The sequence below is a fragment of the Mobula hypostoma genome, chromosome 2, assembly GCF_963921235.1.
Source record: "Mobula hypostoma chromosome 2, sMobHyp1.1, whole genome shotgun sequence".
In the NCBI taxonomy this organism is placed as follows: Eukaryota; Metazoa; Chordata; class Chondrichthyes; order Myliobatiformes; family Myliobatidae; genus Mobula; species Mobula hypostoma.
Genome location: NC_086098.1, coordinates 241065077 through 241081989, shown reverse-complemented (window position 1 = coordinate 241081989; position 16913 = coordinate 241065077). Strand labels below are relative to the sequence as shown.

General features: G+C 48.0%; 1 protein-coding gene across 1 annotated transcript in view; it reads right to left on the bottom strand.

The window, feature by feature from the left end:
* LOC134342998 (mucin-2-like) overlaps nucleotides 1-16913 on the bottom strand; it is a 62242-nt gene that overhangs the window by 25310 nt on the left and 20019 nt on the right. The window contains exons 2-3 of the mRNA XM_063041781.1: nucleotides 9861-12199; nucleotides 853-926 (exon numbers count right to left, since the gene is read on the bottom strand). Coding sequence (XP_062897851.1) covers nucleotides 853-926; nucleotides 9861-12199 — 2413 coding nt within the window. The remainder of the gene's footprint in view (nucleotides 1-852; nucleotides 927-9860; nucleotides 12200-16913) is intronic.

Sequence of the window (16913 nt, the reverse complement as noted above, 5' to 3'; positions counted from 1 at the left end):
CGCTGACTGCTATCGTTACCGTGGTGCCCAACTACCAGACTGCTGCAGCAAAACAAAAAGAATCTCGTTAGTCTCGTGAGACCATGGATTTGCGCCTTAGAAGGTTTCCAGGGCGCAGGCCTGGGCAAGGTTGTATGGAAGACCAGCAGTTGCCCATGCTGCAAGTCTCCCCTCTCCACGCCACCGATGTTGTCCAAGGGAAGGGCATTAGGACCCATACAGCTTGGCACCGGTGTCGTCGCAGAGCAATGTGTGGTTAAGTGCCTTGCTCAAGGACACAACACGCTGCCTCAGCCGAGGCTCAAACTAGCGACCTTCGGATCACTAGACCGACGCCTTAACCACTTGGCCACGCGCCAACAAGTACAACACTACTGGAGTATTACTCGCGAGAGACCTGGGTGGTGTCGGGGAGTTCAGTATCTCACGGCCTGGGGGAAGAAGTTATTTCACACCCCAACAGTTTTTGTCCTAATGGCACAGTACCTCCTGCCTGATGGTGGTTGGGGGAGGGAGGAGAAATTGAAAGAGATTGTTGGACAGATAGGAGGGATCACTGACAACACTAGGGACCGTGTGTATGCAGCAATCCTGGCTGGGTGGAAGACTGACCCCGGCGATCCTCTCAACCAGTCCTCACAATCCTTTGTAGGAACCTGCGGTCGGACGCCTTGCAATTCCCATACCAGACGGTGATGCAGCAGGAAAGCTTTTTAACTGAAGCCCGACCTGAAGCAATTGCCTCTCACAAGTTTGAGATCATGCCGCAATCAATCACATTTGTGTGGCCCCCGTCTTTGGACAGCTTGCTGTTCATCTCAGCTGCTGAAGGTTAGAAAGGGAAGAGCTTACCAGAACTTCAAAACTTGTGAGCTCACGTACTGTTCGCGGAGTGAGCAACTGTTACATCCATACACTTCCCTCATCTGGAACAGAAAGTTTAACAGTGGGTCAATACAACAGTAAGCCATTCATTTCAACAAGTCAGAGGGACTGCATTAACACAAACCCCGAATACTTCTCAAGATTGTTTAATGCACGCAAGTGTAAAGGAGAAAAAAGTTATTACTACTCTGGGTCTGATACAACACAAATAGAAACACAAACACAAACCATTAAATATTTAGGACGAAGGTGAATATTGGTATTCACAAACACACATTAAATATAAATACACAAGATACCTTTTGTATGTAGATTGATTGTGTGTCCATAAAGTGACGCTAGGCATAAAATGACTGACAGGAAATGATAAAGTAGTGGTTGTGGGGTGGGTTAGTGGGTGGAGGTGTTGATCAGCCTTACTGCTTAGGGAAGGAAACTATTTTCTCAGTGACCTACATGCTCTCATGTGGCCATTAACTCCTGCCGGTCTCTTATACCATGGGTATTTCACAATGGGAAACTAACATAGGGCATAGGAACAGAATTGGGCCATTTGGCTCTGACTAATCAGGAATCTATCCAACCTCTGTTTTAAATACGCCCATTGACTTGGTCTCCAGTAATCTGTGGCAGTGAATTCCACAGATTCACCACCTTCTGAGTAATGAAAATTCCTTCCCTGTTCTGAAGGGATGTCCTAATCTGATGCTGTGCCCTCTGGTCCTCGACACTCCCACTAATGTAAACACCCTCAGCACGTACACACCATTCAGTAGGTTCCAATGAGACCTCACACCCCAGCCCTGCCATGGGACTTTGACCCCCCCCCCGCAGACTATGAACCCTGACCCGTACCCAGAACTACAGGCCTTGTCCCACTGTCTGGGTCTGTGAACTGTGACCTCTGTTGTGAAAGAATTCAGACCAATAAACTCTTCTCAGGCTTCCAGCCTGGCACAGGTACTCTGTGGAATGTGTGGGTTTCCTCTGGGAGCCCTGGTTTCCTCCCACAGTGCCCGCAAGAAGGTCAATTGGTCATTGTAAATTGTCCCAAGGTTAGGTTAGGGTGGTTGGGGGTTACTGGGCAGCGTGGCTCAAAGGGCCTGTTCCGGCCGTGAAGCCAAATTAATAACTAAAAGCTTCGAGAAAGATAACTGTTGCAGTAGGATTATTTTAAAAATTTTAATTCTCCTCCCCCCCCCCCCACAAAGCGTTAATGTGCACACGATGGACAGAGAGAGTATCGGCGTCTGGCTCCAGGCCTTGCACCTGTTCTGTGTTCCACACAAGTCAACACCTTTCGAACTCAGCATCTGGCGAGCTGGGTGGAAGTTCCCTTTGGCTTCTGGCTTGAAAGAGGCGGCCCCAAGATACTCAGGAAACTGACTTCAAAGTTAAAGCAAATACGTCACCAGATTTAATCCTGAGATTCATTTTCCCACGGTAAATACAGAGAAACAAGAATCGGTGAAAAACCACAAGCAAGATGGACAAATGAGCAATGTGGAGAAAAAAAGAAGCCAGCTCCAAAACAAAATAATAATAAATAAGCAAAAAAAATATTGAGAACATGAGCTGAAGAGTCGCTAAAAGTGAGTCCGTAAGTTGTGGGAACAGTTCAGCACTGGGGGGGGAGCGATGTTATCCGCACTGAACTCGGAGCCTGATGGGGTAACTTCACTCAACTTCCCAGTGCCCCCAGCTCACCACTCCAATTTGTCACTGCTTTCAGAGATCCCGCAGAAGCGGCTGTTATGGGAACACAAGAATGAAGGTGGGTTCGAGCTACTGTGTTGGCAACGGCCCAACTCGATTGTTACTGAAGGAGCCAAAAATCAGTGACTGCCAGAGCTGATCAGAAGCAAGCTGACGCATCTCGTGAAATTTGACGTTTTGTTGGAGTACACAAAAGAGCCTATTAAATTACGATGAGATACATAAAGTAAATAAATGGTGCAAAGAGAGTAAAGTAGCAAGGTAGTATTCATAACTTATTTACTGAAGTCCATGAAGCGTGGTAACTGAACATCACAACAGACCAGCCTCTTGATGTGAACCTCAACTCAATGGGAGTGGTTGTGAATTATGTACACTTCTCCCAATTACATTGCCCTGCAACGGGGCTGTTCAGAAATCCGATGGTGGAAGGGGAAGCAGCTAGGGCTCATGTACCTCCTCGCAATCAGAAGAGGGCAGGCCCTGTGTGGCGCGAGTCCTTCATGACAATGCAGCACCATTTGAAGATGTTCTCAATGGTGGGGTTTCGTGGGTGGTTGGTGCCCATGGAGCTGGCCGAGTTTACAAACCTCGAGTTTTTTTTTCCCTGATCTTGTGCACTGGAGCCTCCATAAGAGGCTGTGATGCAACCACCTTCAATGCTCTCCACAGTACATCCAGAGGTTTGCTGGAGTCTTTGTGCTGGTCTGGGGAATCCTGGGCCCAGCAAATTTGTTTCAAAACAAACTTCAACTACTGCACAGAGTCTTGTCATCTTCAGAAGTTTTCTGATGACTCTGCCATAGTTGGATGCATCAGCAGGGGAGATGAGGCTGAGTACAGGGCTACGGTAGGAAACTGTCACATGGTGTGAGCAGAATTATCTGCAGCTTAATGTGAAAAAGACTAAGGAGCTAGTGGTAGACCTGAGGAGAGCCAAGGCACCGGTGACCCCTGTTTCCATCCAGGGGATCAGTGTGGACATGGTGGAGGATTACAAATACCTGGGGATACAATTTGACAATAAACTGGACTGGTCAAAGAACACTGAGGCTGTCTACAAGAAGGGTCAGAGCCATCTCTATTTCCTGAGGAGACTGAGGTCCTTTAACATCTGCCGGACGATGCTGAGGATGTTCTACGAGTCTGTGGTGGCCAGTGCGATCATGTTTGCTGTTGTGTGCTGGGGCAGCAGGCTGAGGGTGGCAGACACCAACAGAATCAACAAACTCATTCGTAAGGCCAATGATGTTGTGGGGATGGAACTGGACTCTCTGACGGTGGTGTCTGAAAAGAGGATGCTGTCCAAGTTGCATGCCCTCTTGGACAATGTCTCCCATCCACTACATAATGTACTGGGTGGGCACAGGTATATATTCAGCCAGAGACTCATTCCACCGAGATGCAACACAGAGCGTCATAGGAAGTCATTCCTGCCTGTGGCCATCAAACTTTACAACTCCTCCCTTGGAGGGTCAGACACCCTGAGCCAATAGGCTGGTCCTGGACTTATTTCATAATTTACTGGCATAATTTACATATTACTATTTAATTATTTACGGTTTTATTTCTATTTATTTATTGTGCAACTGTAACAAAAACCAATTTCCCCCGGGATCAATAAAGTATGACTATGATTATAAAAGCACCTTGTCGAGCACCTCCACTCTGTCCGCCACAACAGACAGGATCTCCCGGTAGCCACCCACTTCAACTCTGCTTCCCACTCCCATTTGGATATGTCCATACATGGCCTCCTCTACTGCCATGATGAGGCTAAACTCAGGTTGGAGGAGCAACACCTCATATACCCTCTAGGTAGTCTCCAGCCCCTTGGTATGAACATAGAATTCTCCAACTTCCGGTAATTCCCTCCCCCTCCCTTATCTCTATTTCACTCTGCCCCCTCCCCCAGCTGCCTATCACCTCCCTCATGGCTTCGCCTCCTTCTACTACCCATTGTGTTTTCTCCTATTCCTTCTTCACCTTTCCTGCCTATCACCTCCCTGCCTCCCTTCCCTCACCCCTTTATCTTTCCCCTTACTGGTTTTTCACCTGGAACCTACCAGCCTTCTCCTTCCCACCCTCCCCCCACCTTCTTTATAGGGCCTCTGCCCCTTCCCTCTACAGTCCTGACGAAGGATTTTGGCCCGAAACATCAACTCATCATTTCCACGGATACTGCCTGACCTGCTGAGTTCCTCCAGCATGTTGTGAGTATGAATTTGTTTCATCTTTGTGAAGGAATATACCTGGACATTAGGCTTTGGAAAGCTATGCCTGTGGATATACATCAGGCATATGTGATCTAACAACTTTGAAAAAAACTTAAGACCATAATGCATAGGAGCAGAATTAGGCCATTTGGCCCATTGAGTCTGCTCCGTCATTCGATCATGGCTGATTTATTTTCCCCCCCTCAAACCCATTCTCTTGCCTTCTCCCCAGAATCATTGACACACTAGTAAACACACTCAGTGGCCAGTTTATTAAACACACCTACTCATTAATGCAAATATTTAATCAGCCAGTCATGTGGCGGAAACTCAATGCATGAAAAGCATGCAGTCATGGTCGAGAGGTTTTGGGCTGCCCTCAGTATAAAATCTCACTGATTTGAGATGCCACCATCCATTACGTTTCAATGTACATAAAATTAAAGATTTGAAAAAATTTACTTACGTCTTTGCACTGTACTGCTGCAGCTAAACAACAGGTTTCACAACAAATGGAAGCATTTCACTACCCCTCAGCTTTAATTCTCTTGCCCTATAACCCAGGCCGTTGTGACCCCTGGTTCAAGCGTCCACCATCAGTAGGAGAAACATCTTCCCACATCCAGTCACTAGCTTAATCAGAACAAGCAACACACATCAGAGTTGCTGGTGAACGCAGCAGGCCAGGCAGCATCTCTAGGAAGAGGTTCAGTCGACGTTTCAGGCTGAGACCCGTTAATCAGAACATGGTAGTTTTAACTGGGAATGCCCACACACACACCCCACTTCTTCTAAGCGTCTAGAGAATACAGACACAATGGACTCAGTCCCTCCTCAAACCTCGGCTGCATCTTTCCAGGAAAGACTTCAGCGGGCCTTTCCTGCTTTCACTCTGTGGCAAACACATCCTTATCGAACACACAAAATGCTGGGGGACTAGGTCAGGCGGGGAATAAACTGTCGATATTTCGGCCCGAGACCCTTCATCGGCACTGGAAAGGAAGGGTGCGGAAGCCAAAGTAAAGAGGGCAAAGCTGCCTGGTTTCACCCAGCACCTGTCAGCTTGTACTCCCTCCCCCACCCACTTCTGCCCCCTTCCTTTCCTTCTTGTCCCAAAATGTTGGCGGTTTATTCCCCTCCGTAGATGCTGCCTGACCTGCTGAGCACCAGTCCAGCATTTTGCACGTGCTGCTCAAAGTATCCAGCACCTGCAGAGTGTGACATGGACAGGGTGCCTGACCGCCGAGTTCCTCCAGCATTTTGCACACAGTCCAGATTCCAGCAACTGCACTCCTGCTTCTACACAGCCTTACTTAGGTAGAGATGGCAGGCTGGTACTCTGCTTGAAATGTGGCCACGCCACCTGCTTACTGAAAACATGTACGCAGGGCTCAGAGCCGGGAGCCTGGGCCCCTGACAGCCCAGAAGCAAATCAATGTTTGGCCTAGTTAAATGACAAGATACATTGAAAAGATGAAGGCGTCAAAGGACGAACCGGTGTTTAAGCTCACTACTGCAAGAGGCTTTACTCTTTTAATTAATAGACCTAACTCTGCACCCATCGACACACCCCCTCAACACTAGGGTGGCCAACTTTCTCACTCCCAAATAAGGGACAAAAGTAGCAGTCAAATTCAGGACATTTGTGTTTATCCCGAGAAAGACTACAATGACCATGAAGCCTTGCGCGGGCACCCGTGTGCGCATGTGTGTACGTGCACATGCGTGTACGTGCACATACATGTACGTGCCAATTTTTTTCTGCAAATTGGTTTTGGCTTAATCTTCCCGACTACACTGTACATACATTATTTCTACTTTATATAGGCTGTATTTATCATATCATTCCTGCTTTTACTATATGTTAGTGTTATTTTAGGTTTTATGTGTTATTTAGTATGATTTGGGAGGTTATTTTTTTGGGTCTGGGAACACTCAAAATTTTTTCTCATATAAATTAATGGTAATTGCTTCTTCACTTTACGCCATTTCGGCACAAAAGGTTTCATAGGAATGCTCTACCTTAGCGGGGGAAATACCGGACAAGGGACAAGTATGGGACAAACCAATTTAGCCCAATATACGGGTTGTCCCGGCTAACACGGGACAGTTGGCAACCCTATTCGGCACTGAACCAACCCCACACCCATCGACACTCGCCCCGGCACTGAACCGACACCGCACCTATCGGCACGAAGGCCGCGGACGCATTTTCGGGTCCTCTGCGGTTCAAGCTCTGTGTATGTGTCATCTGTTCTGTGTTCACACGTTGGATGTTTGAACGTTTTTGTCGCGTGGGCTCTTTTGCCGTGGATTCTATTGTGCTGCAGCTGCCTGCAAGGAGACGAATCTCCAGGTGGAATATGGGATGTAGGTTTTGACACGGAATTAACTTTGAATTTGGCTCCTACCCAGCTGTTATTGAATGGTCTAGTACACTTTTTTAAAAAAAAACTCTTAACCTCACAATCTTTGACGTTGGCAGCTTACGGTCTGTAACACTATTTATTGAGGTACAGTGAGGAATAGGCCCTTCGAGCCACACCACTGAGCAATCCTCTGATTTAACCCTAGCCTAATCACAGAACCATTTACTGACAGTGGAGGGAGATCCACACTGTCACGGGAAGACCACACAAGCTCCTACAGGCGGCAGCAGGAATGGAACCTGGGTTGCCTACACTGTAAACCCTTGTGTTAACCACTGCACTACCCTGCCGCCCATTCTGGGGCTCTCCCTCGCACTGCCCCAATCCACTGTGTTGAAGTGATCTGTTACAGACAACACACACTTAAGAAGTTTTTTCTCCCCTGTTGCACACGAGATTAATAAACCAACTTGGGGGAAATTCAACACATCGTTTGCACTCAACCTGATTTCACCTGAGAGTCGTTGGAAATAAATGCACAAACGTCTGCGTGGCTACCCTTCCCAATCCATCGCTCTCAAGATAACAGCCACCCTCTCTAATTTTCCCTACAAAAAGGTGACTTCACATTTACGGCTCATCTTTAACCCCTCCGCTATTGCACAGGTAAATCTGGGGAATCTCATTCAGCGATCACAGAGTGGAGTCAGCCCTTCCAGCTTTTGAGACAAGCTTTAAATTCTAAAAGATACAGGAAGAATATCCAAGACTGTACTCTGCAACTGTGCTTGTCTGGATCGAGCATGTCATCTAAAACCTTAACAGACTTCAATAGATACAGAGGAGAGTATCTTAACTGGTTGCATCAGTCTGGTATGGAATCACCGATGCCCAGAACAGACATGCTGGATACGGCCCAGCCTGTCGCGGTAAGAGCCCTCCGCACCATGAACTACATTTACACAGACAGCTGCCAACGCCCATTATCAAAGATCCTCATTGTGCTCTCCTCTCACTACTACCATCAGGCAGGAGGTACAGAAGCCTCAACAGGTTCAGGAACTGTTATTACCCTTTAACCATCAGGCTCCTGAACCAGCGTCGATAACCTCTCTTCCCCACTATCCCAAACCAATCCCATAACCTACAGACTCACTCTCAGGGACCCTTCACCACTCAAGTTCTCAGGTATTATTTTCAGGCGGTGAAAAAGACGAATAGTATGCTGGCATTTATAGCAAGGGGATTGGAGTACAGGAGCAGGGAGGTACTACTGCAGTTGTACAAGGCCTTGGTGAGACCACACCTGGAGTATTGTGTGCAGTTTTGGTCCCCTAATCCGAGGAAAGACATCCTTGCCATTGAGGGAGTACAAAGAAGGTTCACCAGATTGATTCCTGGGATGGCAGGACTTTCATATGAAGAAAGACTGGATGAACTGGGCTTGTACTCGTTGAAATTTAGAAGATTGAGGGGGGGGATCTGATTGAAACGTATAAAATCCTAAAGGGATTGGACAGGCTAGATGCAGGAAGATTGTTCCCGATGTTGAGGAAGTCCAGAACGAGGGGTCACAGTTTGAGGATAAAGGCGAAGCCTTTTAGGACCGAGATTAGGAAAAACTTCTTCACACAGAGAGTGGTGAATCTGTGGAATTCTCTGTCACAGGAAACAGTTGAGGCCAGTTCATTGGCTATATTTAAGAGGGAGTTAGATATGGCCCTTGTGGCTACGGGGGTCAGGGGGTATGGAGGGAAGGCTGGTGCAGGGTTCTGAGTTGGATGATCAGCCATGATCATACTGAATGGTGGTGCAGGCTCGAAGGGCCGAATGGCCTACTCCTGCACCTATTTTCTATGTTTCTATATTTACACGGCTCGTCTTCTCTTGCACTTTTGTCAGTCTTTGCTGATGTAGTTTTTGTTGAAAATTCTGTTGCATCTCTTTAATTTTACTGTAAATGCCGGCAAGAAAATGAATTCCAAGGTTCAAGAATCAAGCTTATATACCTCTTCCTATAGATGCTGCCTGGCCTGCTGCGATCACAATGTCCCGGAAATTGATTTTTTTGAGAGCGAGCGTGAGAGAACGTGCGAGAGAGCAAGAAAGCAAGCGCGAGTGAGAGCGAGAGAGAGAGAGCGACAGCAAGAGCAAGAGTGTTCCAAAAAAATATATATAAAACGTACGTCAGCCCAGACTACACTAAAGTGTACCCCTGCCTAATAGGGGTCAAAAATAATGACAGTGTTGCTCGCTGCACTGTTTGCAACAGTGACTTTTCTATTACCCATGGTGGGTTAAGACTGTAAAAGACATGTTGAGGTGAGTTTAACAGGTGTCATTCGTTCATTAGCATAGCTAACGTTATTTAAACTAGCTGGCTAGCTGCTAAGGAGCTACTCTATTGCAGACATCCCACCTCTCCCAGAAGTTTCTGCAGTCTCCTGCAAATTGATGGTGCTGCCTCCCTGAAATGAGTTTTTGCAGGGTGGGGTGTCTGTGGTAGTTTATGGTAATGTATGTACTATATGGTAATATATACATACTGTGATAATAAATTTACTTTGAATTTGACTAACAAGCAATGCAGATTCTCTAAAGGGGAGGGCTTGGGGGGAGCCAGGCAACATATTTGTCAATCCATGCAATTTAAGTACTGCCATTTTGGACTTACCGCTCCCACTACTCTTTCGCTCAAGATCTTGTACTCTTTGGAGCTTGGCTCATTCAGGCTCTCAGTAAATACCTCATTCAAAATTCTGAAGGAGATATCGAAGTTAGGTGCTGCCACTGCTGTAGGGAGAGGATTCTGGCTGGTCTTCAGAGAGGACGCTGTGATGGTGGTTGGAAGAGTGCTGCTGGTAGACTGAAGTGTGGACCCCTTTGTCACTGGGCTAAAGCTGGTGTTAAAGGTGGGCTGCAATGAGCTAGGATAAGTGGTGCTGTTCATCACGGGGTGCGTGACTGATTTGCTCGTCGTGGACGGGCCGGAGGTGGCTGCGTTCGAAGTGGCTGACTGAGTGGACACGTTTAAGGCAGCCATGGTGTTCGCCGTTGAGGCAGTCCCTGGGATCATTGTACCGTTCGAAACAGAGGAAGAAACGTGTGACCCTGAGGTACTGACAGACCCAGAAGTGCTGTGAGTGGACAGCGTGCTCGAGGCCCCAGATGTATTAGCTGACTGCGACGTTGTGCTAGGTCTGACCGTGGTGGTAAAGGAGGTTCCACTGGTTCCAGAGCTGGCTGGAACAGTTGCATTCACTGTCACAGACGGTGTTGTAGAGGGACTCGTTACATTCTCTGAGGTAACAGTCATGTTTTCTGCTGCAGACGGTGTTGTAGAGGGACTCGTCACATTCTCTGAGGTAACAGTCGTGTTCCCCGCTGCGGACGGTGTTGTAGAGGGACTCGTCGCATTCTCTGAGGTAACAGTCGTGTTCCCCGCTGTGGACGGTGTTGTAGAGGGACTCGTCGCATTCTCTGAGGGAACAGTGGTATTCCCCGCTGCGGACGGTGTTGTAGAGGGACTCGTCGCATTCTCTGAGGTAACAGTCGTGTTCCCCGCTGCGGACGGTGTTGTAGAAGGACTCGTCGCATTCTCTGAGGTAACAGTGGTATTCCCCGCTGTGGACGGTGTTGTAAAGGGACTCGTCGCATTCTCTGAGGTAACAGTCGTGTTCCCCGCTGTGGACGGTGTTGTAAAGGGACTCGTCGCATTCTCTGAGGGAACAGTGGTATTCCCCGCTGCGGACGGTGTTGTAGAGGGACTCGTCGCATTCTCTGAGGTAACAGTCGTGTTCCCCGCTGCGGACGGTGTTGTAGAGGGACTCGTCGCATTCTCTGAGGTAACAGTGGTATTCCCCGCTGCGGACGGTGTTGTAGAGGGACTCGTCGCATTCTCTGAGGGAACAGTGGTATTCCCCGCTGCGGACGGTGTTGTAGAGGGACTCGTCGCATTCTCTGAGGTAACAGTTGTGTTCCCCGCTGCGGACGGTGTTGTAGAGGGACTCGTCGCATTCTCTGAGGTAACAGTCATGTTTTCTGCTGCAGACGGTGTTGTAGAGGGACTCGTTACATTCTCAGAGCTGATTGTCACAGTCAGTGTTGGGGAAGGTGTTGTAAAGGAAGTCGTCACATTCTCTGAGGTAACAGTCATGTTTTCTGCTGCAGACGGTGTTGTAGAGGGACTCGTTACATTCTCTGAGGTAACAGTCGTGTTTTCTGCTGCAGACGGTGTTGTAGAGGGACTCGTTACATTCTCTGAGGTAACAGTCGTGTTCCCCGCTGCGGACGGTGTCGTAGAGGGACCCGTTACATTCTCAGAGCTAATTGTCACAGTCAGTGTTGGGGAAGGTGTTGTAAAGGGACTCGTCGCATTCTCTGAGGTAACAGTGGTATTCCCCGCTGCGGACGGTGTTGTAGAGGGACTCGTCACATTCTCTGAGAGAACAGTCGTGTTCCCCACTGTGGACGGTGTCGTAGAGGGACCCGTTACATTCTCAGAGCTGATTGTCACAGTCAGTGTTGGGGAAGGTGTTGTAGAGGGACTCGTCACATTCTCTGAGGTAACAGAGACATTCTCCGTTGTGGATGGCATTGTAGGGGAACTCATTGCATTCGCCATTGTGGACGATGTTGCAGAGAGGCTTGTTGTATTCTCTGTTGAGAATGGTGTTGTAGAGATGGTTGCATTTTCTGAGGACATTATGGCAGAGGAAGTCGATGCATTTGCTGAGGGAGCGGCTGTATTCATTGTGGGTGGTGTAGAAGACTTTGCTGAATCCTCTGAAGCAGTCGCTTTTTCTGAGGATGAAGAAGTGTTCCCCAAGGCCACTGTGGTATTCTGCGAGTGCAATGACATTACAGATGAGACAGCCTCCTTCTCTGATGGAGTACTTGCAGAGGGGGTGCTATTGATAGCTGTACTAGTAGCTATGGTGGTGGAAGGAAGTCCAGTAGTTAGGCTTGAATTCATCATTGTTGGAGTTGCACCAGAGCTGTTCATCGACAACACTGAAAAATACAGAAAACAGAAGCACTTGGATCAACACAAGTGTTAGCTGCAGGGCAAGGAATCCCTCAGGAGTAATTCTATCTTCAGCAAGGGAAGGCAGAGGAAAAGAAAAGTGCTCACACCCAGACTGATGGCCACTGTGCCAGGAGTGGGGTCAGTTTTCGGGGCTGGCTACTCCAAGAGGGTTACCTACTTACTGACAAAGCACAGAACCAGCCCTTCTGCACCAACGAGCCACACCAGCCAGTGACCCACCTCTCTAACTCTAGCCTAAACACGGGACAATTTACAGTGACCAATTAACCTACTAACAGGTAGGTCTTTGGACTGCGGGAGGAACCCACAAGCAGAACGCACAGAATTTCTTACAAAGGGCACTGGAATTGACTTCTAGTCACTAATCTCCGATCTCTCTCCGCCTCCGGGGCAGGGCATCTGAGACGTCTCTCCTTCGATGGAAGGAAATGGGCTCCAAGGCAGGAGTCTCAACTTGAAACATTGACCATTTCCCTCTACAGATGCTGCCTGACCCATGGAGTTTCTCAAGATCACTTCACACCCAAACACAGCGAAAGTCCATGCCAAATCCCTTGCAACACACAAAATGCTGGAGGAGCTCAGCAAGTCAGACAGCAACTAAGGAAATGGTTAAACAGTTGGTGTTTATGAAGTGGAGGATAAATGCGTGGCTGAGGGATTGGAGCAGGGGAGCAGGGATTCAGATTTCTGGATCATTGGGACCTCTTCTGGGGCATGTCTGACCTGTACAAAAAGGACGGGTTACATTTGAATTAGATTAGATTATGAGGACATTCAGTCCTCGTTTATTGTCATTTAGAGATGTATGCATTAAAAAAAATGATACAATGTTCCTCCGGTATGACATCCCATGTCAGGCCCCACCTCTAAAGGAGACATGGTAGATGGCCCCCGACAGACTCACAGGTGAAGTGTCACTTCACATGCAAGGACTGTTTGGGGCCTGGAATGGTGGCGAGGGGCAGCTGTGACGCTCCTCCCGCTCGCAGGGACGAGTGTCAGGACGGAGCGCAGCAGGAATGCAAAGTTCCCGGAATTACCAATGACGTGTTTACTGTACGGACAAGATGAGAAAGCATGTCACGTGTCCAAGTTTTCCAATAACCTGCAACCCTTTTCGTTAATCTGTTAAGCAAATGACCAAGACCACAACCGATGGCTTAGAACGGATTCCTGCACCCAAGGGAGAGAGCATGCAAGTCGTTTGGCACACCCATCCTTCATGAATCCCTTTTCATTCTCCCCACATCCCCCCCTCTCTCCATCAACGCCTTAGGCTCGGGCCTTCATCAGGACCGGAAAGGAAGCAGGCAGAAGCCAGAATAAGGAGGTAGGGGAGGGGAAGGAAGACAAGCTGGCAGGTGATAGGCGAAACCAAGGGAGGGGGAAGGTGGGGGTGCGGGGGAGGGGGAGGTTGATGAAGTAAGAAGCTGGGAGGTGATAGGTACAAACATAGAAAATAGGTGCAGGAGTAGGCCATTCGGCCCTTCAAGCCTGCGCCGCCATTTATTATGATCATGGCTGATCATCCAACTCAGAACCCTATACCTGCCTTCTGTCCATACCCCCTGATCCCTTTAGCCACAAGGGCCATATCTAACTCCCTCTTAAATATAGCCAATGAACTGGCCTCAACTCTTTCCTGTGGCAGAGAATTCCACAGATTCACCACTCTCTGTGTGAGGAAGTTTTTCCTCATCTCGGTCCTAAAAGGCTTCCCCTTTATCCTCAAACTGTGACCCCTCGTTCTGGACTTCCCCAACATCGGGAACAATCTTCCTGCATCTAGCCTGTCCAATACGTATTTTATACGTTTCAATAAGATCCCCCCTCAATCTTCTAAATTCCAGCAAGTATAAGCCTAGTTCATCCAGTCTTTCTTCATATGAAAGTCCTGCCATCCCAGGAATCAATCTGGTGAACCTTATTTGTACCCCCTCTATGGCAAGAATGTCTTTCTTCAGATTAGGGGACCAAAACTGCACACAATACTCCAGGTGTGGTCTCACCAAGGCCTTGTACAACTGCAGTAGTACCTCCCTGCTCCTGTACTCGAATCCTCTTGCTATGAATGCCAGCATACCATTCGCCTTTTTCACCGCCTGCTGTACCTGCATGCCCACTTTCAATGACCGGTGTACAATGACACCCAGGTCTCGTTGCACCTCCCCTTTTCCTAATTGGCCACCATTCAGATAATAATCTGTTTTCCTGTTCTTGCCAAAGTGGATAACCTCACATTTATCTACATTAAATTGCATCTGCCATGAATTTACCCACTCACCTAACCTATCCAAGTCACCCTGCATCCTTTTAGCATCCTCCTCACAGCTAACACTGCCGCCCAGCTTCGTGTCATCCGCAAACTTGGAGATGCTGCATTTAATTCCCTCGTCTAAGTCATTAATATATATTGTAAACAACTGGGGTCCCAGCACTGAGCCTTGCGGTACCCCACTAGTCACTGCCTGCCATTCTGAAAAGGTCCCGTTCATTCCCACTCTTTGCTTCCTGTCTGCCAACCAATTCTTTGAAAATTCAAATATACCACATCCACTGGTTCTCCCCTATCCACTCTACTAGGTACCTCCTCAAAAAATTCTATGAAATTCGTCAGACATGATTTTCCTCTCACAAATCCATACTGACTTTGTCCGATGATTTCACCGCTTTCCAAATGTGCTGTTATCACATCTTTGCTAACTGACTCTAGCATTTTCCCCACCACCGATGTTAGGCGAACCGGACTATAATTACCCGGTTTCTCTCTCCCTCCTTTTTTAAAAAAGCGGGGTTACATTAGCCACCCTCCAATCCTCTGGAACTAATCCAGAATCTAAAGAGTTTTGAAAAATTATCACTATTGCATTCACTATTTCTTGGGCTACTTCCTTAAGCACTCTGGGATGCAGACCATCTGGCCCTGGGGATTTATCTGTGGGGGTGGGGGTGGAGGGACGAAGTAAGAAGCTGGGAGGTGATAGGTGGGGGGGGGGAGAGGAGGGACGAAGCAAGAAGCTGGGAGGTGATTGGTGAAGAGGTACAGGGCTGAAGGAGTCTAATGGGAGAGGAGAGTGGTAATTAAATCACAAGAAAGGGAATATCTGCAGATGCTGGAAATCCGAGCAACACACGCAAATCACTGGAGGAACTCAGCAGGCCCAGTGGTACAGAAGGGTTTCAGTCATACCTCTTCTCCCCACATAGACGCTGCTTGGCCTGCTGAGTTCCTCCAGTATTTTGTGTGTGTTGCTCTCCTCAGATACTGCGTTCAGGGCAATGAGAATCAAATATATTTAAGAGAAGTTTGGTTAAGTACATGAACAGAGTCTGAAGATGCCGGACGTCTCGTTGAGCAACAGACGCAATGCCGGAGGAACTCAGCAGATCAGGCAGCATCAATGGAGAGAAATAAACAGCCAGTGTATCAGGCCAGGACCCTTCATCAGGACAGGATTGGATAACAAAATATTACAAGTTAATAAAATATAATTCAAAGTACATGCAAAGCGCACGGCGCAGGTGAACAATAAACAGCTCACTGTCCTAGTGATGAGACCTCGGTGGTGACAGCATATTCGTTACTCTCACTGCCTGACGGAAGAAGCTGTTACCCAGTCTGACAGTCCTAGTCCTGATGCTCCTCTACCTCTTTCCTGATGGTAGTGAGTCAAAGAGACTGTGGGATGGACGGTAGGGATCCTCAACAATACTTTGGGCTCCTTCTCTGCAACACTCCTGGTAGGGAGGAGAGACACCACGCTGACCCTCGATTTTCACCTTCCTCTGTAGGTTACTTGCGGGCTGCCCCCACCATAGCCTTTGACTGCGTTGGTTGTTGACAAATAATGCATTTCTCTGCATATGTTGATGTACATTGGACTAAAGCTAATCTTTATCTATCGTCACGATTTATACTGTCTACCCTGAGCATGAGGCCACCCTGAAATCATTCGGATGTCTAAACTCGCGTTTTCCCCAAACAGATCCTTTACTTCCAGGTGAAGGTCGGTCTGTGAACCCCAGGAGGGTAAAGGAAACACTTCAAAGATAACATCAAAATCAGCCTGAGGAAATTCAACATGACATCTAAAAACTGGGAGGACATTGCACTCAATAGAGAGACACACACTTGCAGCAAATCTGTTCGAGGGAGCTGCGCTACGAGAGAGCGACTGCACTGTGTCACAGAGAACAAGTGGCAGCTGTGAAAGAGACTGAACAACCAAAAACCCAACCACGAACCACAACCACCACCTACCCTTGCCCACACTGCACCGGAATATGTGTATCCCCGATCGGCCTCTACAGTCACCACCTACCCTTGCCCACACTGCACCGGAATATGTGTATCCCCGATCGGCCTCTACAGTCACCACCTACCCTTCACACACTGCAGAATATGTGGGTCCCCGATCGGCCTCTACAGTCACCACCTCCCCTTCACACACTGCAGAATATGTGGGTCCCCGATCGGCCTCTACAGCCAGCTGAGGACCCACCATTAGAACATCACACTCAACTCGAGTGATCGCATTACTACCTATAATACTCACTATTCCAAATCTGATCATTTTCCACCAAGATGGACAGATTCACAGCTTCACCTACATTATATTCCATTTGCCAGATCATTGTTCACTCATTCAAACCTTCTTTGGCTCCTTATGCTCT